The sequence below is a fragment of the Somniosus microcephalus genome, chromosome 14 (genome assembly GCF_052327205.1).
Source record: "Somniosus microcephalus isolate GS21.2 chromosome 14, FLI_Smic_1.0, whole genome shotgun sequence".
Lineage (NCBI taxonomy): Eukaryota > Metazoa > Chordata > Chondrichthyes > Squaliformes > Somniosidae > Somniosus > Somniosus microcephalus.
In genome coordinates this window covers 127,097,094-127,120,944 of record NC_141000.1, presented here as the reverse complement: position 1 = coordinate 127,120,944, position 23,851 = coordinate 127,097,094, and the positions used below count along the sequence as shown (strand labels likewise).

Here is a 23,851-nt window from a genome sequence, read left to right as displayed (position 1 = left end):
TTTTCTCGAATTAAATAATGGGAAGACCGAAGCCATTGCTTTCGGTCCTCACCACAAACTCCGTTCCCGAGCCACTGACTCCGCCCCTCTCCCTAACATCTGTCTGAGGCTGAACCACACTGTTCGCAACCTTGGTGGCATATTTGACCCTGAAATGAGCTTCCGACCACATATCCGCAGCATAACAAAGACCGCCTACTTCCACCTCCGTAACATCGCCCGTCTCCGCCCCCGCCTCAGCTCATCCGCTGCTGAAACCCTCATCCATGCCTTTGTTGCCTCCAGACTTGACTATTCCAACGCACTCCTGGCCGGCCTCCCACATTATAATAATAATAATAATAATAATCAACTTTATTGTCATTGTTAGTGCACAAGTGCAGTACAACAAAATGTAGGCTTGCGGCTCCCGAGAGTGTACATTTAGATTAAGACATTTAAACATTCAACATTCATTTGACTTGTAATACATAAACATAAACAAAATAAAGTGCATTGGCAGATGTGCAGGCTTTAGAGTTTATTTGTGGAGTTCAGTAGGATGACAGCCCTGGGAAAGAAGCTGTTCCTAAATCTGGTTGTTCGGGTGCGAATGCATCTGTAGCGTCTCCCAGATGGCAGGGGGGTGAACAAACTGTGGCTGGGGTGGGTAGGGTCTTTCACAGAATCACAGAATCCCCACAGTGCAGATAGAGGCCATTTCGGCCCATCGAGCCTGCACCGACACATATCCCACCCTATCCCCGTAACCCCACGTATTTAATCCCCTAACACTAAGGGTCAATTTATCATAGCCAAATCAACCTAACCCGCACATCTTTGGACTGTGGGAGGAAACCGGAGCACCCGGAGGAAACCCACGCAGACACAGGGAGAATGTGCAAACTCCACACAGACAGTCGCCCGAGGCCAGATTTGAACCCGGGTCCCTGGCGCTGTGAGGCAACAGTGCTAACCACTATGCCACCGTGCCCCTCTTTGATGATGGTCAGTGACCTCCGTAAACAGCGTTTCTGGTAGATGTTCTCTATGGTCGGTAGCCGGGTGCCGGTAATGCGTTGGGCAGTTTTGACTACCCACTGCAGGGCTTTCCGGTCATAGTAGCTACAGCTGCCATACCATACTGTGATACAGTTTGTCAGGATGCTCTCTATTGTGCAGCGGTAAAAGTTAGAGAGGATCAGGGGTGACAGGTAGCATCCCTTCAGCCTCCTTAGGAATTCTCATCCTTGCTTTCAAATCCCTCCATGGCCTCGCCCCTCCCTATCTCTGTAATCTCCTTCAGCCCCACAACCCTCCGAGATATCTGCGCTCCTCTAATTCTGGCCTCTTGAGGATCCCTGATTATAATCACTCAACCTTTGGTGGCCGTGCCTTCTGTTGCCTGGGCCCTAAGCTCTGGAATTCCCTGCCTAAACCTCTCCGCCTCTCCACCTCACTTTCCTCCTTTAAGACGCTCCTTAAAACCTACCTCTTTGACCAAGCTTTTTGGTCACTTGCCCTAATTTATCCTTATGTGGCTCGGTGTCAAATTTTTTGTCTTAAAATACTCCTGTGCAGCGCCTTGGGACGTTTTACTACGTTAAAGGCGCTATATAAATACAAGTTGTTGTTGTTTTTGATTGAGGGATAACTATTGGCCGGGACACCAGGCGAACTCTCCTGCTCTTCTTTGAAATAGTGTTGTGGGATCTTTTACATCCACCTGAGAGGCCAGTTTAACATCTCATCCGATAGTGCGGCACTCCCTCAGTATGGCACTGGGGGTGTCAGCCGAGGTTTTTGTGCCCAAGTCTCTGACTGAGAGGCAAGTGGGCTACCAGCTGAGCCACTGCTGACGCATCAGAGAGAGAGAAAGAGAGAGAGAGGGGTGAGGAAGGTCACTGGCGAAAGCTCGGGTCCTTTCATCCCGCCTTCCCCCGCCTCCCCACCAACCCCCCCTTCCCGGTCCAGGTGCTTGAACTAATTTTCTGATGTCTTTGTTAAACCCTCTCAGATCCGGGGAGGAAAGCTGATGATCACCAACACGCGGAAGAGCGACGCGGGGAAATACGTCTGCGTGGGGACCAACATGGTGGGTGAGCGGGAGAGCGAAGTGGCGGAGCTGACGGTTCTGGGTGAGTGTGAGCAGCCTCGCGCGCGGATTGCGACCGGAATGGCCGATCGTTTGTGAGGGAAATGGCCAAGCACCTGTGGAATTGTCTCCCAGCCAGGAGACGACATCTTCAGGAGAGGAGCGGGGGGGGGGCAGTGAACATGGATGATGATCGAGTTGCTTTAAGATGTGTTGGAGAAAGATGTGCACAAGGGATGTGGTCTATGATCATTTTCCATCCCATTCATAGAATGATACAGCGCCGAAGGAGGCAATTCAGCCCAGCCTGTCTGTGCCGACACTTTGGTAAACCTCTCCAATTAGTCCCACCCCCCCGCTCTCTCCCCATAACCCTGTGAATTTTTTTCCTTTTCAACTATTTATCCAATTCCCTTTTGAAAGTTACTATTGAATCTGCTTCCACCGCCCTTTCAAGCAGCGCATTCCAGATCACAACAACTCGCTGCATAAAAAAAAATCCTTATCTGGCCTCTTTTGCCAACCACCTTCACTCTGTGTCCTCTGGTTACCCACCCTCCTGCCACTGGAAACAGTTTCTCCCTGTCCACTCTATCAAAACCGTTCATGATTTCGAACAGTTCTATTAAATATCCCCTTACCCTTCTCTGCTCTAAGGAACAACCCCAGCTTCTCCAGTCTCTCCACATAACTGAAGTCCCTCCTCCCAGGTACCGTTCTGGTAAATCTCCTCCGCACCCTCTCCAAGGCCTTGACATCCTTCCCAAAGTGTGGTGCCCAGAACTGAACACAATACTCTGGCTGAGGCCTAACCAGTGAAACGTATAAAATTCTGACAGGGCTAGACAGACTGGATGCAGGGAGGATGTTTCCCCTGGCTGGGGGTCTAGAACGAGGGGTCACAGTCTCAGGGTATGGAGTAGGACATTTAGGACTGAGATGAGGAGAAATTTCTTCACTCAGAGGGTGGTGAACCTGTGGAATTCTCTACCACAGAAGGCTGTGGAGGCCAAGTCACTGAATATATTTAAGAAGGAGATAGATAGATTTCTAGACACAAAAGGCAGCAAGGAGAATGGGAAGAGAGTGGGAATATGGTATTGAGATAGAGGATCAGCTATGATCATATTGAATGGTGGAGCAGGCTCGAAGGGCCGAATGACCTACTCTTGCTCCGATTTTTCTATGTTTCTATGTTTTATAAAGAGTGAGCATAACCTCCTTGCTTTTGTACTCTGTGCCTCTACTTATAAAGCCAAGGGCCCTGTATGTCTTTTTAACAGCATTCTCAACGTGTTCTGCCACCTTCAAATCTTTCTGTACCTACACCCCAGGTCTCTCCTTTCCTCCACCCTGCTCACAGAGCATTTTCTCATTAAAGCAGCGAAAATTAAAAGGAGTCATGGTAGGGGTCTGAAAAATGATGAAGGGGGTTTCATGAGGTACATTGGAGAAAACTATTACCAATAGTCCAAAAGCAAAATACTGCGGATGCTGGAAATCTGAAATAACAACAGAAAATGCTGGAAACACTCAGCAGGTCAGGCAGCATCTGTGGAGAGAGAAACAGAGTTAGCTGAGTTCTGACAAAAGGTCATCGACCTGAAACGTTAACTCTGTTCCAATAGTCGGTGAGTTGGTAATTATAGGGGGCAAAAGTTAAGAACACCACCAAAAGTACAATCTCATTGAAACTTTAAAAATTCTTAAAGGGCTTGACAGGGCAGGTGTTGGGACGATGTTTCCCCTGGCTGGGGCTGAGATGAGAAGAATTTTCTTCACTCAGAGGGGGACATTTTGGTTGTTTTGTGCCTCCTGTTAGTGCCCTAAGAGGGCGCTAACGGGGCGCAAAGCAACTAGCGCCCGGGCGCGGCACCGCCAACACCTCCCGCGAAATTCAGCGGGAGGTTAGCGGCAGAGGTAACCGTTAGCGCCCTGTGGCGCTGCGCCGCCGGTGATGACATCATCGCCGTGCGTAGCGCCCCGGCCGCGATCTTCGGTAGCGCCCCCGACTTACCGCCGGACGCTATGTCCGATGGGGTCAGGGGGGCCTACCTGCAGCCGGGGCGGCGCAAATTAAAGGCGAGGTGCCGGGCGGCCATTTTTGTTGCTGGCCGCCTGCCAGCACCTGCCTCCGCTCCCATCCCCGGCCTCCATACCTGCCCCCGCGGAGTGCCGGCTGCGTGCGCAGAGCCCGGCACTTCTCTTGAGTGCCGGGCTCTTTTGCCAGCACTCCCGATCCCCGGGGGCTCAGCTGGGCCCCGGGTCGCGCTACGCAAGGCCCCTCCCCTTTAAGAAGGCCTGTAATACCGCGGCGCAACGTGCCGCAGCGCCATGCCCCAAGAGGGAGGTGGGGTGCTTCCAGTAGCGTCCCCTTCCCTCCTGGGGCGCTACCACTCAATTTCCATCGCGGGGGGCGAGAATGTTTCCGAAGTTAGTGCCCCAAAGGGGGCGCGACTCAATATTTAGTCCACAGGGTTGTGAATTTTTGGAATTCTCTACCCCAGAGGGCTGTGGAGAGGCTCAGTCATTGAGTATATTCAAGGCTGAGATCAATAGATTGTTGGGCACTAAGGGAATCAAGGGATATGGGGATAGTGTGGGAAGCTGGGGTTGAGGTTGAAGATCAGCCGTGATCTTATTGAATGGTGGAGCAGGCTCGAGGGGCCGAATGGCCGACTCCTGCTCCTAACTCTTATGAGGGTTTAGGAGAATTTGTTTTTAAGCGGAGGGTTGTTAGGACATGGAATTAATGGCGGAAAAATGTGGGGCTGTGGAACCTCCCCAGAATTTCTGAGGCTCCCCATCCCACAGTGTAGACTCTTAAAATTACCCTTTAAATGTGTTTCTCTCCTCCCTTCTTTGGCCCCACAGGCACTGACTGTTGCTGGAATGACGTTCTGTAGACTCTGGTCAGTACCGCTCACGAATAGACATGCTTCTCCAGTGACTGCTATGCGGCTATGGCAGGCATCACTGCCGCGGCCAATTCTCTCCTGCTCCGACATAGAAGTCAGAGTCCCGGATGGTTTTTCCTCCCTCTGTAGTCCGCCACAAACCCCATTCCCAACCCACCGATTCCATCTCCCTCACTGGCCACTGTCTCAAGCTGAGCCAGACTGTTTGTAACCCCCAACGTCCTAGTTGAACCTGAGCTGAGCTTCTGACCATATAGCCGTTCCATCACCAAGACCGCCTACTTCCACCTCCGTAACATCGCCCGTCTCTGCCCCGCCTCAGCTCATCGGCTGCTGAAACCCTCATCCCTGCCATTCTTACCCCCAGACTCCACTATTCCAACGCTCTCCTGGCCAGCCTCCCATGTTCCACCCGCCATAAACTTGAGCTTATCCGAGGCACCGCTGCCCGTATCCTAACTCACACCTAGTCCCCCTGACCTACATTGGCTCCCGGTACAAGGCAAGGTGGTCAGTATTGATTGCCTTCCTGTAATCAGTGGGTCAATGCGCTGCCACATGAACCAGGAGATACCTCATCATCACAACAACAACTTGCATTTACATAGCGCCTTTAACGTAGTACAATGTCCCAAGGCCGGACGGATTACATCCGTGCATTTTAAAAGAATCTAAGGCAGAAATAGCAGAGGCATTACTACAGATATTTAGTAATTTGTTAGAAAAAGGTGTAGTGCCAGAGGACTGGCGGATAGCTAACATAATACCTGTATTTAAAAAGGGGGATAGAACATGTCCAGGGAACTATAGGCCAGTCAGCTTAACATCGGTGGTAGGAAAAATAATGGAACCCCTACTAAAAGAGAAAATAGAAGAACATCTAGAGACAAAAAATATTAAAATGAATAGTCAGCTTGGATTTCAAAAGGGAAAGTCTTACTTGACCAACCTCATCAAATTTTTTGAAGAGGTAACAGAGAGAGTAGACAAGGGTGAGGGAATAAATGTAATTTATCTAGATTTTCAAAAGGCCTTCGATAAGGTACCCCATAATAGACTGATGAATAAGGTCAGAGAATGTGGAGTCAGGGGACAAGTAGCAGAATGGATTGCTGGCTGGCTTCAGGACAGAAAACAGAGAGTAGAGAATGGCAGAAGGTGGGTAGTGGTGTTCCACAAGGATCAGTGCTGGGATCACTGTTCTTCACAATTTACATTAATGATTTAGACTTTGGAATCTAAAACACAATTTCTAAATTTGAGGATGACACCAAATTGGCGGGGGGGCGGGGGATAGTCAATACTGAGGAGGACTGCAACAAATTACAGGAGGACATTTAATAAACTTGCAGAATGGGCAAATAATTGGCAAATGAAGTTCAACACAGATAAATGTGAGGTATTACACTTTGGTAAGAAAAATAGGGAGATCACATATTATTTGGAAAATCAGAATCTAAATGGGGTGGAGGAACAAAGGGATCTCGGAGTACAAATACACAAATCACTAAAAGTATCGACACAGGATAACAAGGCCATAAAAAAAGCAAACCAAGCACTGGGGTTTATTTCTAGAGGGATAGAATTGAAAAGTAGGGAAGTTATGCTAAACCTGTATCGTACCTTGGTTAGACCACACAGAGTACTGCGTACAGTTCTGGTCGCCATATTATAAAAAGGATATAGAGGCACTGGAGAGGGTGCAGAGAAGATTTACAAGGATGATACCAGAAATGCGAGGGTATACATATCAGGAAAGGTGAACAGGCTGGGTCTCTTTTCTCTTGAAAAGAAAAGGCTGAGGGGTGACCTAATAGAGGTCTTTAAAATTATGAAAGGTTTTGATAGAGTGGATACAGAGAGAATGTTTCCACTTGTGGGGAAGAGCAAAACTAGGGGCCATCAATATAAGATAGTCACCAGGAAATCCAATAGGAAATTCAGGAGAAACTTCTTCACCCAGAGAGTGGTGAGAATGTGGAACTCGCTGCCACAGGGAGTGGGTGCGGCGAATAGTATCGATGCATTTAAGGGGAGGCTAGACAAGCATATGAGGGAGAAGGGAATAGAGGATGAAGCTGATAGATTTAGATGAGGAAAGACAGGAGGAGGCTTGAGTGGAGCACAAACACCGGCATGGACTGGTTGGGCCAAATGGCCTGTTTCTGTGCCCTATATCCTATATAATGCTCTGCAAGGTGCTTCACAGGATCGCAATTGGACATTACAACAGGTGACCAAAAGCTTGGTCAAAGAGGTAGGTTTTAATGAGCATCTTAAAGGAGGTAGAGAGGTGGAGAGGTTTAGGGAGGGAATTCCAGAGCTTGGGGCCTCGGCAGCTGAAGGCACGGCCGCCAATGGTGGAGCGATTAAAATCGGGGATGCTCAAGGGGCCAGAATTGGAGGAGCGCAGAGATCTCGGAGGGTTGTAGGGCTGGAAGAGGTTACAGAGATAGGGAGGGGTGAGTCCATGGAGTGATTTGAAAACAAAGATGAGAATTTTAAAATCGAGGCATTGCCAGACTGGGAGCCAGTGTAGGTCAGCGAGTACAGGGGGTGATGGGTGAACAGGACTTGGTGCGAGTTAGGACACGGGCAGCCGAATTTGTTCACCATTGATTGGTGATGTGATCTGTACGGGCTAATGTTGCAGAGTCCGCTCCCTGTGCTTTCACCAGTTGATTTTTAAAATTTAATTTGCATTAAATAGTGATTGGATGTTAATGAATGGAGTGCAAGGCATTTCCAATCTCAAATAAAAACTGGAAATACTCAGCAGGTCAGGCAGCATCTGTGGAGAGAGAAACAGAGTTAATGATACAGGTCGATGACCTTTCGTCAGAACCAGAAGATGTTCGAGTTGTGACAGGTTTTTAAGCAAGTGTAGGGGCTGGGAGAGGGGGGGGGGAGGAAAGAACAAAAGGGAAGGTCTGTGATAGGATGGAAGGCAGGAGAGATTAAATGACAAAAGGGATGATGGTGCACCCACCTTCAGACAATAGTTAAAACCTACCTCATTGATCACGTTTTTAGTCACCTGTCCTAATATCTCCTTTTGTGGCTTGGTGTTAAATTTTGTCTGATAATCGCTCCTGTGAAGTGTCTTGGGGCATTTTACTACGTTAAAGGCGCTGTGTAAATACAATTTGTTTTTCTCTTCAAAACCACAGTGGACAATATCCTCTTGACCAGATGGTCCAATTATTTTTAGTAAAGACCGATGCAAAATACTTATTAACTACCTCTGCCATATTCTGATCATCACCTACACTGGCAGTCTCTGTTCTAGTTCTGACGTTAGCTCATCGACCTGAAACGTTAACCCCACCTTCCTCTCTCCACACACGCTGCATGACCTTCTGAGTGTTTACCGCGCTCGCTTTGTTTTGTAAAAATTAATCCTTGGGATGTGGACGTCCCTGGCAAGGCCGGCATTTATTGCCCATCCCTAGTTGCCCTTGAGAAGGTGGTGTGCCGCCTTCTTGAACCGCTGCAGTGCGTGAGATGATGGTTTTCTAGCGGTTTGATACAACTGAGTGACTTGCTCGGCCATTTCAGAGGGCATTTAAGAGTCAACCACATTGCTGTGGGTCTGGAGTCACATATCGCCCAGACTGGGTGAGGCCGGCATAGTTTAAAACGGAGATGAGGAGGAATTTCTTCTCTCAGAGGGTCGTGAATGTTTGGAATTCTCTGTCCCAGAGAGCTGTGGAGGCGGAGTCATTGAATATATTCAAGGTGGAGATAGACAGATTTTTGACCAATAAGGGAGTGAAGGGTTATGGGGAGCGGGCAGGGAAATGGAACTGAGCCCAAGATCAGATCAGCCATAATCTCATTAAATGGTGGAGCAGGCTCGAGGGGCCAAATGGTCTACTCCTGCTCCGATTTCTTATGTTCTGTCCCTATAGGACATTAGTGAACCAGATGGGTTTTTATGACTATCCGGTAGTTTCATGGTTACCATTACTGATACAGGTACACTATCCCTTATCCGAAAGCCTTGGGACCAGCCGAGTTTCGGTTTTCGGAATTTTTCGGATTTCAGAAGGTATTATTATAAGACTGGGAAATTTGTATTTAATATAAATTTTAAAAGTTCAGGCTACCTCTTGCAACTGTTCCGTGTCTCATTCCCCTTCCTGCTTCCCTGGAAAGCCGGATATCGGCTGACTCCTACTAAGCTGGCCCGCAAATCAGGTCGGGTGGGGAGGGGGGGAGAAAAGAATATCGGACGGGCCACGATTCAGGTCGGGGGTTGGGGTTGGCGGGGGTCGTGGGGGGTCGGGGGGAGAAAAGAATATCGGACGGGCCGCGGTTCGGGTCGCGGGGGGTGGGGGTGGAAAAGAATATCGGACGGGCCGCAGTTCGGGTTGGGGGTCGGGTCGGGTGGCGGGGGGAGAAAAGAATATCGGACGGGTCGGGTCGGGGGGAGAAAAGAATATCGGACGGGCCGTGGTTCGGTTCGGGTCGGGTCGGGGGGAGAAAAGAATATCGGACGGGCCGTGGTTCGGTTCGGGTCGGGTCGGGGGGAGAAAAGAATATCGGGCGGGCCGCTGCAGCTATCGGACGGGCCGCTGTATTGTTGGGTTCACTCTCCCGGTACCTCCTTCACACTGCCCGGCTCGGCCTGCAATCTCCTACCCAGGAGGGAACTCTGTGACCCTCTGCCCTGCTCAGCGTAAGTCGTGCGCCACTCTGGTCATGTCGTGCGCACGACTTACGCTGAACGAAAAAACTTTCGGTTTTTAGAGGTTTTCGGTTTTCAGAAGTTCGGATAAAGGATAGTCTACCTGTACTGGCTTTTTATTCCAGATTTATTGAATTAAGCGAATTTCAATTCCCCAGCTGCCAGGGTGGAGTAGTTGAACTCTTGTCCCCCAGATTACTAGACCAGTAACAGCCACTCTGCTACCGTTACCATAGAAAGAAAGAGTGACTTACATTTCTGTAGCGCCTTTCATGATCTGAGGACTTTCCAAAGTGCTTTACAGCCAATGGTGGTGGGCCTTCTTCTTGAACCGCTGCAGTCCGTGTGGTGAAGGTGCTCCCACAGTGCTGCTAGGGAAGGAGTTCTAGGATCCTGACCCAGCGACGATGAAGGAACGGCCGATATATTTCTGAGTCAGGATGGTGTGTGACTTGGAGGGGAACTTGGAGGTGGTGGTGTTCCCTTGCACCTGCTGCCCTTGAACCTCTAGGTGGTAGAGGTCGCGGGTTTGGGAGGTGCTGTCGAAGTAGCATGATATCAGAACTGAGAGGGTAAAACTATCAGGAAAGACTGAACAGGCGAGGGTCTTTTCTCTAGAAAAGAGTACATAAGAGTATAAGAAATAGGAGCAGGAGTCAGCCGGTCAGCCCCTCGAGCCTGCTCCACCATTCAATAAGGTCAGGGCTGATTTTCTATCTCAACTCCACTTTCCTGCACTATCCCCATACCCCTTGATTCTCTTCATATCCAAAAATCTATCGATCTCTGTCTTGAATATACTCAATGACTGAGCCTCCACAGCCCTCTGGGGTAGAGAATTCCAAAGATTCACCGCCCTCTGAGTGAAGACATTTCCCCTCATCTCAGTCCTAAATGGCCGACCCCTTATCCTGAGACTATGCCCCCTGGTTCTAGACTCCCCAGCCAGGGGAAACATCCTCCCTGCATCTACCCTGGCAAGCCCTGTAAGAATTTTATATGCTTCACCTCTCATTCTTCTAAACTCTAGAGAATATAGGCCGAGTCTACTCAATCTCTCCTCATAGGACAATCCCCCCATCCCAGGAACCAGTCTGGTGAACCTTCGTTGCACTCCCTCTAATGGCAAGTATATCCTTCCTTAGGTAAGGAGACCAAAACTGTACACAATACTCCAGGTGTGGTCTCACCAGGGCCCTATATAATTGCAGTAAGACGTCTTTACTCTTATACTCAAATCCTCTTGTAATAAAGGCCAACATACCATTTGTTTTCCTAATTGCTTGCTGTACCTGCATGTTAACTTTCAGTGATTCGTGTACAAGGACACCCAGGTCCCTCTGAACACCAACATTTCCCAATCTCTCACCATTTAAAAAATACTCTGCTTTTCTATTTTTCCTACCAAAGTGGATAACTTCACATTTCTCAACATTATATTCCATTTGCCATGTTCTTGCCCATTCACTTAGCTTGTCTATATCCCCTTGAAGCCTCCTTGCATCCTCCTCACAACTTACATTCCCACCCAGCTTTGTATCATCAGCAAACTTGGATATATGACATTTGGTCCCCTCATCCAAATCATTGATATAGATTGTGAATAGCTGGGGCCCAAGCACTGATCCTTGCGGTACCCCACTAGTTACAGCCTGCCAACCCGAAAATGACCCGTTTATTCCTACTCTCTGTTTCCTGTCTGTTAACTAATCCTCAATCCAGGCTAGTATATTACCCCCAATCCCATGAGCCCTAATTTTGTTTAATAACTTCTTGTGTGGCACCTTATCGAATGCCTTCTGAAAATCCAAATACACCACATCCACTGGTTCCCCCTTATCTATTCTGCTAGTTACAACCTCAAAACACTCTAACAGATTTGTCAAACATGATTTCCCTTTCCTAAACCCGTGTTGACCCTGCCCAATCCTATTATTATTTTCTAAGTGCCCTGTTACCATGTCCTTAATAATAGATTCTAGTATTTTCCCTACTACTGATGTCAGGCTAACTGGTCTGCAGTTCCCTGTTTTCATTCTCCCTCCTTTCCTAAATAATGGAGTTACATTTGCTACCTTCCAATCCATGGGAACCGTTCTAGAATCTATGGAATTTTGGAAAATGACAACCAATGCATCCACTATCTCTATAGCCACCTCTTTCAAAACCCTAGGATGTAGGCCATCAGGTCCAGGGGATTTATCGGCTTTCAGTCCCATTAATTTCACCAGTACTACTTTTTTACTAATACTAATTTCTTTCAGTTCCTCATTTTCGCTAGACCCTTGGTCCAGGAAGAACTTTGCTTCTTCTTCCATGAAGACAGACACAAAGGGCAGGATTTTCATTGGGCCGTGGAGGCGGGATTGGAGGCATGTGGGGGGTTAAAATTCTGAAATCGGGGGGCACGAACCCATCCCGCCCCCAACCCGCCTCCATGCCAGTTTCAAAGGAGGCGGGTACCCGCCCCACACTGGGACCCGCCTCCCCGAGGCGGGAAGGGGATTAGTGCCAATTAACTGCCTGTTAACAGGTAGTTAACAGGCAGTTTTTAGCCTAAACCCTATTTTCATTCTTGAAGTGTGGGATTCCCGATGGCTCCAAACCACGCCAAGTTAGCGAGGCGGGCCGTCGGGCTGAAGGGCTTGGAGGGGTCGAGATGTCTGGTGTTCAGGTGAGTGATGGGTGCATGAGTTCAGAGGTTGTGTGTTTAAAGAAGTTTTACTTACATTTACTTACCTTTACAGCCTTCCTTCCTTCAGGTTTCGGGAGTCCCTCATCTCACCGGCACAGAAAGCAGAATGGCCGCGATCTGTCAAAAATTGCAGCATTCAGCTTTCTGTTCCGGAGAGATCTCTAAATCATCCTGAGAGGAAGGAATTAACTTGGAGTACAGATTGTCAGTGTTTGACAGCTTCAAACAGCTGTGAAACGCTGATATTTCATCTGTCAAAAGGTCTTGACAGATGAAATATCAATCTGTGACGTCACCTGTTGCCGGGTGGCCCTTAATTGGCCTGCTGAGCCCGCTGGACGGGCTCAACAAGGTCAATCAAGTCAAAATCGCGTGGGTTGGCTACAACTCGATGGAGGCGGGACTACAACCCCGAAAGTTGTAGTCCCGCCTCCTACCCAACTCCTCAATGAAAATCCAGCCCAAAGTATTTGTTTAATTTCTCTGCCATTTCCTTATTCCCCATTATAATTTCTCCTGTCTCAGCCTGTAAGGGACCCACATTTACTTTTGCTAATTTTTTCCGTTTTACATACCTATGGAAGCTTTTACAGTCTGTTTTTATGTCTCTCACTAGTTTACTCTCATATTCTATTTTCCCTTTCTTTATCAATGTCTTGGTTCTCCTTTGCTGAATTCTAAAATCCCCCCAATCCTCAGGCTTACTACTCTTTTTGGCAACATTAGAAGCCTCTTCCTTTGATCTAATACTATCTTTAACTTCTCTTGTTAGCCACAGTTGGACCACTTTTCCTGTGGGATTTTTGTGCCTTAAAGGAATGTATATTGGTTGTAAATTGTGTATTACTTCTTTAAGTGCTAGCCATTGCTTCTCTACCATCATACCTTTTAATGTAGTTTCCCAATCTACCTTAGCCAACTCGCCCCTCATACTTATGTAGTTTACTTTGTTTAGATTTAAGACCCTAGTTTTGGATTTAACTAAATCACTTTCAAACTCAATATAATATTCTATCATATTATGGTCACTCTTCCCTAAAGGCCCCTTTACTACAAGGTTATTAATTAACCCTTTCTCGTTGCACAATACTAGATCTAAAATAGCCTGTTCCCTAGTTGGTTCCTCAACATACTGATCTAGAAAACTATCTTGCATACATTCCATGAATTTGTCCTCCACACTATTACTGCAAATTTGGTTTGCCCAGTCTATATGTAGATTAAAGTCCCCCATGATTCCTGTATTACCCTTGTTACATGTGCTTCTAATTTCCTGATTTATACTCTGCCCTACATTACAACTACTGTTTGGGGGCCTATAAACAACTCCCACCAGTATTTTCAGCCCCTTGCTGTTTCTTAGCTCCACCTAAACTGACTCTACTTCTTGATTTTTGGAGCTAAGATCCTTTCTCTCGACTGTCTTTATCCCATCCTTTATTATCAGGTCTACCCCTCCTCCTTTTCCATTTTGCCTATCTCTTCTAAAGGATATTTAGTTCCCAACCTTGGCCACATTGCAACCACCTCTCCTTAATGAATATTGATCAAACCTATGAATTTCTATCTGTGCTATTAATTCATCTATTTTGTTGTGAATGCTTCGTGCATTCAGATATAGAGCCTTTAGCTTTGACCTATTTCTATTTTTCCCTGGTCACCTTAGTCACTGATGCCCTATTACCTTTGTTACTCTCTCTGTCCCTTCCTGACCCACTCTGCTTATTTTTAGCCAAAACTCTACTCTGCTCGAGAGCCTTGACATTTCTCTCGCTGCTTTTAAATTTACTCTTTTCTGAATCCTCCCACCCCCCGCCTTCATTAGTTTAAAGCCCTGTCTACTGCCCTAGTTATTCGATTCGCCAGGACACTGGTCCCAGCTCGGTTTAAGTGGAGCCCGTCCCAACGGAACAGCTCCCTCTTTCCCCAGTACTGGTGCCAGTGCCCCATGAACTGAAACCCCTTCCTCCCACACCGCTCTTTGAGCCACGCATTTAAACCTCTAATCTGTTTGTCCCTATGCCAATTTGCGTGTGGCTCAGGTAACAATCCAGAGATTATTACCTTTGAGGTTCTGCTTTTTAATTGGATCCTAGCTCCTCAAACTCCCTCAGCAGAACCTCATTCTTCGTTCTACCTATGTCGTTGGTTCCTATGTGGACCACAACAGCTGGATCCTCCCCCTCCCACTCCAAGTTCTTCTCCAGCTGCGAGGAGATGTCTTTAACCCTGGCACCGAGCAGGCAACATAACCATCGGAACTCCCGGTCGCGGCTGCAGAGAACAGTATCTATCCCCCTGACTATACTGTCTCCTATCACAACTACACTCCCTGCACTTGAATGGCCTCCTGCACCATGGTGCCATGGTCAGCTTGCTCATTCATCCTGCAGGCTTTTCCCTCATCCACACAGGCAGCAAGAACCTCATACCTGTTGGACAAGGGCAAAGGCTGAGGCTCCTCCAGCACTGCACCTGGGGTCCCCTTACCTGCCTGAGTTGCAGTCGCACCCTCCTGTCCCTGACCACTAACCAGACCTGTACCACTACCTAACCTAAGGGGTGTGACTGCCTCCTGGATCAGAGTGTCCAGGTAACTCTCCCCATCCCTGATGCCCCGCAATGTCTGCACCTCAGACTCCAGCTCAACAACTCTGAGCTGAAGTTCCTCAAGATGCAGGCACTTACTGCAAACGTGGTTGTCCGGGATCACAATACTCTCCACAAACTCCCACATGCTGCAGTTGCGGCACCACCTGCACTGCCATCCCTATATGACCTTGTTTCATTTAATTAAATTAAATTAAATTTGTAATTAGGTAACTTAGTTTACCGTGTAGTTTCTTGACTACTTACTTGATCTAGATTAAGTTAAGGATACTGAAATTAAATATCTACCTGTAACACAAAGCACTACAAGTAGTGTCGGCAAAAAGCAACAACTCCTTCCCACTCTTCTCCGAATTCCCACTCTTTCCAAATTCCCAAATAAAACACTCTTTTTAAGTATACTCCGTTTTAATCCCGCTCTGTGCAGAACGCTCTGTGCTGGAGCTGGGGGGTGACCTGATAGAGACCTTCAAGATTATTAAGGGGTTCAGTAGAGTCGACATGGCGTGGATGTTTCCACATGTGGTGGAGACCAGAACTAGGGGCCATCAATATAGGACAGCCACTAATAAATCCAATAGGGAATTCAGGAGAAACCTCGTTACCCAGAGAGTGGTGAGAATGTGGAACTCGCTGCCACAGGGTGTGGTTGAGGCGAATAGTATAGATGCATTTAAGGGGAAGCTAGATAAACACATGAGGGAGAAAGGAATAGAAGGATATGTTGATGGGGTGAGATGAAGAGGGGTGGGAGGAGGCTCATGTGGAGCATGAACACTGTCATGGACCAGTTGGGCCGAATGGCCTGTTTCTGCGCTGTTAATCCTCCGCCATATTTTGATCATCACCTACAAATTGACAATCCTCTGTCCCAGTACTGACATAAGTTCATCGACCTGAAACATTAACCCCATCTTCCTCCTGGGGTGAGAGGGCTGTCCTATGATGAGAGATTGTGTAGAATGGGCCGATACTCTCTGGAGTTTAGAAGAATGAGAGGTGATCTCATTGAAACATACAAGATTCTGAGGGGGATTGACAGGGTAGATGCTGAGAGGTTGTTTCCCCTGGCTGGAGAGTCTAGAACTAGGGGTCACAGTCTCAGGATAAGGGGTCGGCCATTTAAGACTGAGATGAGGAGGAATTTCTTCACTCAGGGGGTGGTGAATCTTTGGAATTCTCTGCCCCAGAGGGCTGTGGAGGCTCAGTCGTTGAGTATATTTAAGGCTGAGGTCGATAGATTTTTGGACTCTAGGGGAATCAAGGGATATGGAGATCGGGCGGGAAAGTGGAGTTGAGGTCGAAGATCAGCCATGATCTTATTGAATGGCGGAGCAGGCTCGAGGGCCGTATGGCCGACTCCTGCTCCTAACTCTTGTGTTCTCCCTCCACAGACACTGCCTGACCTGGTGAGTGTTTTTATGCTCCAATGGCCTTTCTTCTGTCTCCCCAGAGCGGCCCTCCTTTGTGAAGAAGCCAAGTAGCCAGGTCTTGCTGGTTGATCAGACGGTGGAGTTTAAGTGCGAGGCTCGAGGGGACCCAACCCCTAATGTGCACTGGAGGAAGGAGGATGGCCTGCTGCCGAAGATCAGGTATGGAAGCTCTGCTCGCAAGCGCACCGATCGCAACTCTCACTGCTGTGAACAAAGACAGTCGGAGGACAAAGAAAGACTTGCATTTCTATAGTGTCTTTCATCACCTCAGGACGTCCCAAAGTGCTTCACAGCCAATGAAGTACTTTTTGAAGTGTAGTCACTGTTGTAATGTAGGAAACACGGCAGCCAAATTGCACACAGCAGGATCCCAGAAACAGCAACGTGATAATGACCAGATAATCTGTTTTTTGTGATGTTGATTGAGGGATAAATATTGGCCCAGGACACCGGGGAGAACTCCTCTGCTCTTCTTCGAAATAGTGGCCGTGGGATCTTTTACGTCCACCTGAGAGGGCAGACGGGGCCTCGGTTTAACGTCTCATCCGAAAGACAGCACCTCCGACAATGCAGCACTCCCTCAGCACTGCACTGGAGTGTCAGCCTGGATTTTTGTGCTCAAGTCCCTGGGGTTGAACTCTGAACCCACGACCTCTCTGACTCAGAGGTCAGAGTGCTACCCGCTGAGCCACGGCTGACACCCTGAACCGATGCATTGTCTCTGTGCCTGTCTGGACGTTGACTGGGGCCAGCCTGTAATCTGTGTCAATCTCTTCCGCAGGTCCGAGATCCAGGGGGGCAACACCCTGGTCATTCGACACGTCACAGCGGCCGATGTGGGAACCTACAGCTGCGTGGCCGAGAACATGGTGGGGAAAACCGAGGTGTCAGTCACGCTGACGGTGCACGGTGAGTGCCGCACAACCCCTTACCCAATCACACCGAGAGAGCGAGAGGGAGGGAGAGAGAGAGAGGGGGAGGGAGAGAGAGAGAGGGGGAGGGAGGGAGAGAGGGAGCAAGAGGGAGAGAGAGAGGGAGAGAGAGGGAGGGAGAGAGAGAGGGAGAGAGAGAGGGAGAGAGAGAGGGAGAGAGAGGGAGGGAGCGAGAGAGAGAGGGAGGGAGCGAGAGAGGGAGAGGGAGGGAGCGAGAGAGAGAGGGAGGGAGAGAGAGAGGGAGAGAGAGGGAGGGAGCGAGAGAGAGAGGGAGGGAGCGAGAGAGGGAGAGAGAGGGAGGGATCGAGAGAGAGAGGGAGAGAGAGAGGGAGAGAGGGGGAGGGAGCGAGAGAGAGAGGGAGGGAGCGAGAGAAAGAGGGAGAGAGAGAGGGAGGGAGAGAGAGAGGGAGGTAGAGAGAGAGGGAGGGAGAGAAGGAGGGAGGGAGAGAGAGAGGGAGAGAGAGGGAGGGAGAGAGGGGGAGGGAGAGAGGGGGAGGGAGGGAGGAAGAGAGAGGGAGGGAGGGGGAGAGAGGGGGAGGGAGGGAGGAAGAGAGAGGGAGGGAGGGAGAGAGGGGGAGGGAGGGAGGGAGTGAGAGAGAGAGGGAGAGAGAGGGAGGGAGAGAGGGGGAGGGAGGGAGGAAGAGAGAGAGGGAGGGATGGAGGGAGGGAGGAAGAGGGAGAGAGAGGGAGGGAGAGGGAGGGAGGGAGAGATGGAGGGAGCGAGAGAGAGAGGGAGAGAGAGGGAGGGAGAGGGAGGGAGGGAGAGATGGAGGGAGCGAGAGAGAGAGGGAGAGAGAGGGAGGGAGAGGGAGGGAGGAAGAGGGAGAGAGAGGAAGGGAGAGGGAGGGAGGGAGAGAGGGAGGGAGCGAGAGAGAGAGAGGGAGGGAGGAAGAGGTGAGAAGGAGGGAGGGAGGGAGAGAGAAAGATGGAGGGAGACAGACAGGGGGAGACACTTTAAGATGCTCCTTAAAACCTACCTCTTTGACCAAGCTTTTTGTCGACTGCCCTAATTTCTCTTTATGTGGCTCTGTGTAAAAAAATTTTTTAGTCTTATAATATTCCTGTGCAGCGTCTTGGGATGTTTTACTACATTAAAGGTGCTATATAAATACAAGTTGTTGTTGTTGTTGAGAGGGTGATGGGAGAGACTGAGAGAGAGAGAGAGACAGACATAGGGCGAGTTAGGGCGATGGGAGAGACAGAGGGTGAAAAGGAGCGAGGGAGAGAGGAGGCAGGGAGAGAGAGGGAGAGACAGAAAGTCAGAGAGAGAGAAAGAGAGAGAGGGTAGGAGAGAGACACAGAGAGCACGAGGGAGACAGAGAGAGAGAGAGAAGGGGTGTGGGGGCAGGGCTAGTATCTAACCTGTTTTAACCTTGATCCCTGTTGTAAGTGCTGATAGGGACTGGAGATTCTTATCAGTGGCAGGCTGGGTCTGGCTACATCCTGCTGCTCCTGCTGTCCTGTAATCAGGTCCTACTTATCGCACATGGTAATCAGCTCTGATTGTAGGTGTGATCTCACTCAATTGCCATGCAGGACTCTCGACTTTCTGGTCTCTTTCTGTCTGTTTGTGTGCACATGCGCGCGTCTGCCTGCATGTGTACATGTACGTGTGCATTTGTGTGCGTGTGTTTGTGTGCACGTATGTTTGCGTGTTTGAGCTCATCTATGTGCGTGTCTACCCGATTGTTTGTGTATGCGTGGGTGTATCTACCTGTATGTGTTTGTGGGTGCACGTGTGTGTGTGTGCGTAGGGGTGTGTGCGTGGGCATGTGTGGAATAGTCCACGGACATCGAGCCCCGGCCCTCGGTGCCACGTTTTGAGAAGTGATTGTTAGAGTGGAGCCTCGTTAGACGGACGCTCCCACTGATTGGTGCTCCCCACTGTGAGTGCAGCACTGTAAAACCACCCCTGAAATGTGCCAATCCCCAATTGCCAATTCACGGAGAAGGCCCACCACCACCTTCTCAGGCCAACTAGGGATGGGTGATGAATGCTGGTCTTACCCACACCCCAAAACAACAACAACTTGCATTTCTATAGCGCCTTTAACATCCCAAGGCGCTTCACAGGAGCGATTATCAAACAAAATTTGTCACATAGCAACGTAAGGAGATATCAGGATATCAAAGAGGTAGGTTTTAAAAGCGTTTTAAAAGAGGGGAGAGGCAGAGAGATTTAGGGAGGGAATTTCAGAGCTTAGGGCCCAGGCAGCTGTAATTGTTGCTAACCTCGGTCCCAGTCTGCATCCCCAGCACTGAGCACGGGTCATTTGGTTTTCTAGGTTAGGCTTCAGGGCCTACAAGCCCTCAGTCAGAGCAGAGCCTTAATGTTATGTAAAAATGTTTTTTCCCCCTTGCTGTTCCAGAGATTTATTTGTATGTTTATTTATAGTTTCCTCTATTCCTCTCAAAGGAAATGAGACATAACAAAGTTTGACTGACTGATAACTTTGACCCTTGAGAATACACAAGGCTTTAGATCAAACCCGATAGGATTGAGGCCCAAATACATAAACAATTCATTCCATTCCTGGGAGCTGACTTGAAAATATGTGCCGTTTACCTTCACCGCACCTTCTGTGGTGTTAGGTTCACGGTATCGTGGCCTGTACGTTGCCTCACTGAGAACAAATGGGCCTTGACTTAGAGGTCACAGATTCTCCACAAGTACTGGGAACGCTGGTGCCGCGATTATGTTACTGGACTAGTCATCCAGATGCCTGCACTCATAATCCGGAGAGTGTGATTGGCAGTTTGAGAACTTGAATTCATTTTTAAACTCACCTACAGGTCCGGGTGCCTCTCACTGGTAAAGAAGCAAGAGTTTGGTGACTCGTTTTGTATCAGCCGGGTTTGTCGAAGTTAAAGAAGGGTGGGAGACGGTGGCATCCATCAGTTCAGTTTTAAATGTTCAACGTGGGGAGGGGGGGCGGCGACATCGCTAGAGGGAAAAAGACCCAGGTCCATCCAGTTCGCCTTCTACCAACCTGGCAGTCGCATGATACAACGATAATGGAGTTGTTGACCAATCACAGCCATCAATCTCCATCAATGAGTTTACAACAGACCCAGACCCGAGGCGAGGAAAACCCCCAGTGGTGGAGAGCTTTGGGAAGCCTAGGGGTGGAGAGCTTTGGGAAGCGTAGGGGTGGAGAGCTTTGGGAAGCGTAGGGGTGGAGAGCTTTGGGAAGCCTAGGTCCAAAGTCACCTGTTCCTTCCAAATTACAACCAAGCACGCTACACAATTACCACGTGTCACGTCCAAATTTCCCGTTAAGCAGCCGCGCATCGCTCTGGAGGTCCCACAGAGGTTGCTTGCTGGTTTCCCAGTGGGGAAAAAACGCGCATGGGCTGAAATTTTAATGGGCCACGCACATTAAAAAAAATTTAAAGGAACATTGGCCATGTCTCAAATTGCTCATATACCATGTCCCAAAATGTTATGTTCTGAGAGCAGTCTCTAATGCTGGCTATTACTCCCATTTTAACCCCTCTTCCTCTTTAGATCACAGCCAGAGTCACTCTCAATTTGCACTATGAACTCTGCACCAACTGTAACTCTGGATTGTGTTGTTCCTCACTATGTTTCACAATGATGTTGATCTCGGCGTTTGCTTCTCAATGCAATGAGGTGCCTTTTCTTTCCCCGCCACTCATTCTTTGAACAGTTACCCTCGAGCTCCTCCCTTGTCCCAGAGACTAAAGGCTCAGTTACTGAAAGTTCCTGAGCTCGCTCAGGGTGGCTGCTGGGAGGACTGCACTTGGCCCCACGACGTTCCTGGGTTAGGGAGGGGAAAAACCCCTGGAGCTCACGCTGCAAGGGCTGAGATCAGCCTGGCATCCAAACTGGAACCTTCCCGGTTTGTATGGCTCCGTTCCATACCTCACGGTGAATACAAACGGAGCCACTAGGGGTCAGCCTGGCTCCTGCTTTAAAGCATTGCAACACATTTTATCCATGGGTCATCTCTGATATCATCGCACTGGATTTCAAACTTCACAGGCAAATGCAAAACACACACCTGCAATCGCAAAACACACACACGCAAGCGCAAAATACACACGCAAACACAAAACACACACACACAAAACACACATGTGCAATGCAAAACACACACACACAAATACAAAACACGCAAACACAAAACATACTAATGCAAAACACACATACGTGCAATTGCAGAATACACACATATACACAAAGTCACACACTCACAAAGATGCACAAACAACACACACACAGTTTACACACACAAAGATGCACAAACACAAAACAGATAAATACATAAAGACACAGACACAGCACACAGGTACAAACAACACGCGGAAAGACACAGACTTCTAAACTCATCAAGCTGCAATCATTCGCCATGATGGATGCAGCCAATTTATGCCTATTCTTCAGCGACAATGAGATTGCAAGCCTCAAAAACCATGTTACAGAAACGAGCAGCGCGCTTATCAGATTGCTGCAACCTCAGAGAGATGCTTGTGTCAACTGTAGCTTTGCAGGGCATGCCAGGGCTAGCCTGAACAGACATCGATCAAAAAGGATTGAGGGCTCGTTATTCTAAGTGCTACAAGCAGTGCGTGGCCAGCGAAAGAAAGGGCACCTCTGTCTCATAACCATTAAAGTTACCCTTTTGATTTTTTTGTTTGATGTGTCCGTGCCACTTCCCGCTCGCCTAATTATACGTGCCGGAACTCCAGCCCGTGAAACCGCAAGGGTCTCCAAACCCCTGACAGTCTGAGGCTGGTGAGCACCGGGCAACTCAGACCAGTGCCACCTTACACTGCTCAACTCGTGTTCCAACTTTGTGCATCGACACAACACAAAAACTCGACCAAGCTCAGCAAAATAATGGGCCAACCCTAAACGGAATCTGACTCGGAGGGAGTGCAAGCTCGCCGGGAATCTGACTTGGAGGGAGTGCAAGCTAGCCGGGAATCTGACTTGGAGGGAGTGCAAGCTAGCCAGGCATTCGAATTGGAAAAGGAACGCTTGCTGCCAAAATCAATCAGCAAACCTTTTCGGGAGTGATTACAGGTTCCAGTTGCATTTTATATCGTTGCCCCATCTCTTCCCCTTCCGCGAAGGTGCTGGGGTTTAAAAAAAAAAATTAATTTTATTAATTCACAGGATGTGGGCATCACTGGCTGATCCAGCATTTAATCCCCATCCCTGTACAGCCGAGTGACTCGCTGGGCCATTTCAGAGGGCAGTTAAGAGTCAACCACATTGCTGTGGGTCTGGAGTCACATATAGGCCAGACCGGGTAAGGACAGCAGATTTCCTTCCCTAAAGGACATTAGTGAACCAGATGGGTTTTTATGACTATCCAGCAGTTTTATGGTCACCATTACTAATGCTAGCTTTTTATTCCCAATTTATTTAATTAACTGAATTTAAATTCCCCAGCTGCTGTGATGGGATTTGAATTTATGTCTCAGGATCATTAGTCCAGGTCTCTGAGATTACTAGCCCAGTGACATTACCACAATGCCACCATTATAGATTGGGAATAGGTCATCTACCATTGGTTGTCCGTCCTATCTGAGCCTGGAGGTTGAGTCTTAGCAGGATATTTGAGTGCAGAGGGACACAGGAGCAGAAGGAGGCCATTCAGCCTCTCGAGCCTGTTCCACCATTCAATTAGATCAGGGCTGATCTGTATCTTAACTCCATCCACCCGCCTTGGTTCCGTATCCCTTAATACCCTTTGCCTAACAAAAATCCATCAATCTCAGTTTTGAAATTTCCAATTGACCCCCAGCCTCAACAGCTTATTGGGGGCGAGAGTTCCAGATTTCCACCACCCTTTGTGTGAAGAAGTGCTTCCTGACATCACCCCTGAACGGCCTGGCTCTAATTTTAAGGTTGTGCCCCCTTGTTCTGGACTCCCCCCACCAGAGGAAATAGTTTCTCTCTATCCACCCGATCAACTCCTTTAATCATCTTAAACACCTCGATTAGATCACCCCTTAATCTTCTAAACTCGAGGGAATACAAGCCCAGTCTGTGCAACCTGGCCTCGTAATTTAACCCTGGGATCATTCTGGTGAATCTGCGCTGCTCCCCCTCTGAGGCCGATATACCCTTCCTGAGGGGCGGGGCCCAGAACTGAACGCAGTGCTCCAGATAACTCTGTTGAGACTGCACCTAAGCTGCTAGATGTGAATTGACTGCATTGACAGACTGCTCGAGGTACAATGTTGTAGTGGTTATGTTACTGGACTAATAATCCAGGGAACCATGAGTTCACATCCCACACTTGAGAATTTTGAATATTTAAATCAGTAAAAGTGACCGTGAAGCTGTCGGATTGTCGAAAAACTCCATCTGGTTCACTAATGTCGCTTTAGGGAAGGAAACCTGCTGTCCTTACCCGGTCTGGGCCTACACGTGACTCCAGTCCCACACCAACGTGATTGATTCTTAACTATTATCTGAAGTGGCCCAGCGAGCCACTCAGTATCAAATCACTACTGGTTCAAG

General features: G+C 48.6%; 1 protein-coding gene across 5 annotated transcripts in view; it reads left to right on the top strand.

The window, feature by feature from the left end:
• The window catches only part of robo1 (roundabout, axon guidance receptor, homolog 1 (Drosophila)), a 1,098,986-nt gene that overhangs the window by 944,355 nt on the left and 130,780 nt on the right, over positions 1-23,851 (top strand). For all 5 annotated transcript variants that reach the window (XM_086007312.1, XM_086007317.1, XM_086007315.1 and 2 more), the window contains 3 exons: positions 1,997-2,117; positions 16,441-16,579; positions 17,202-17,329. In XM_086007312.1, the coding sequence (XP_085863438.1) occupies positions 1,997-2,117; positions 16,441-16,579; positions 17,202-17,329 (388 nt within the window). The remainder of the gene's footprint in view (positions 1-1,996; positions 2,118-16,440; positions 16,580-17,201; positions 17,330-23,851) is intronic.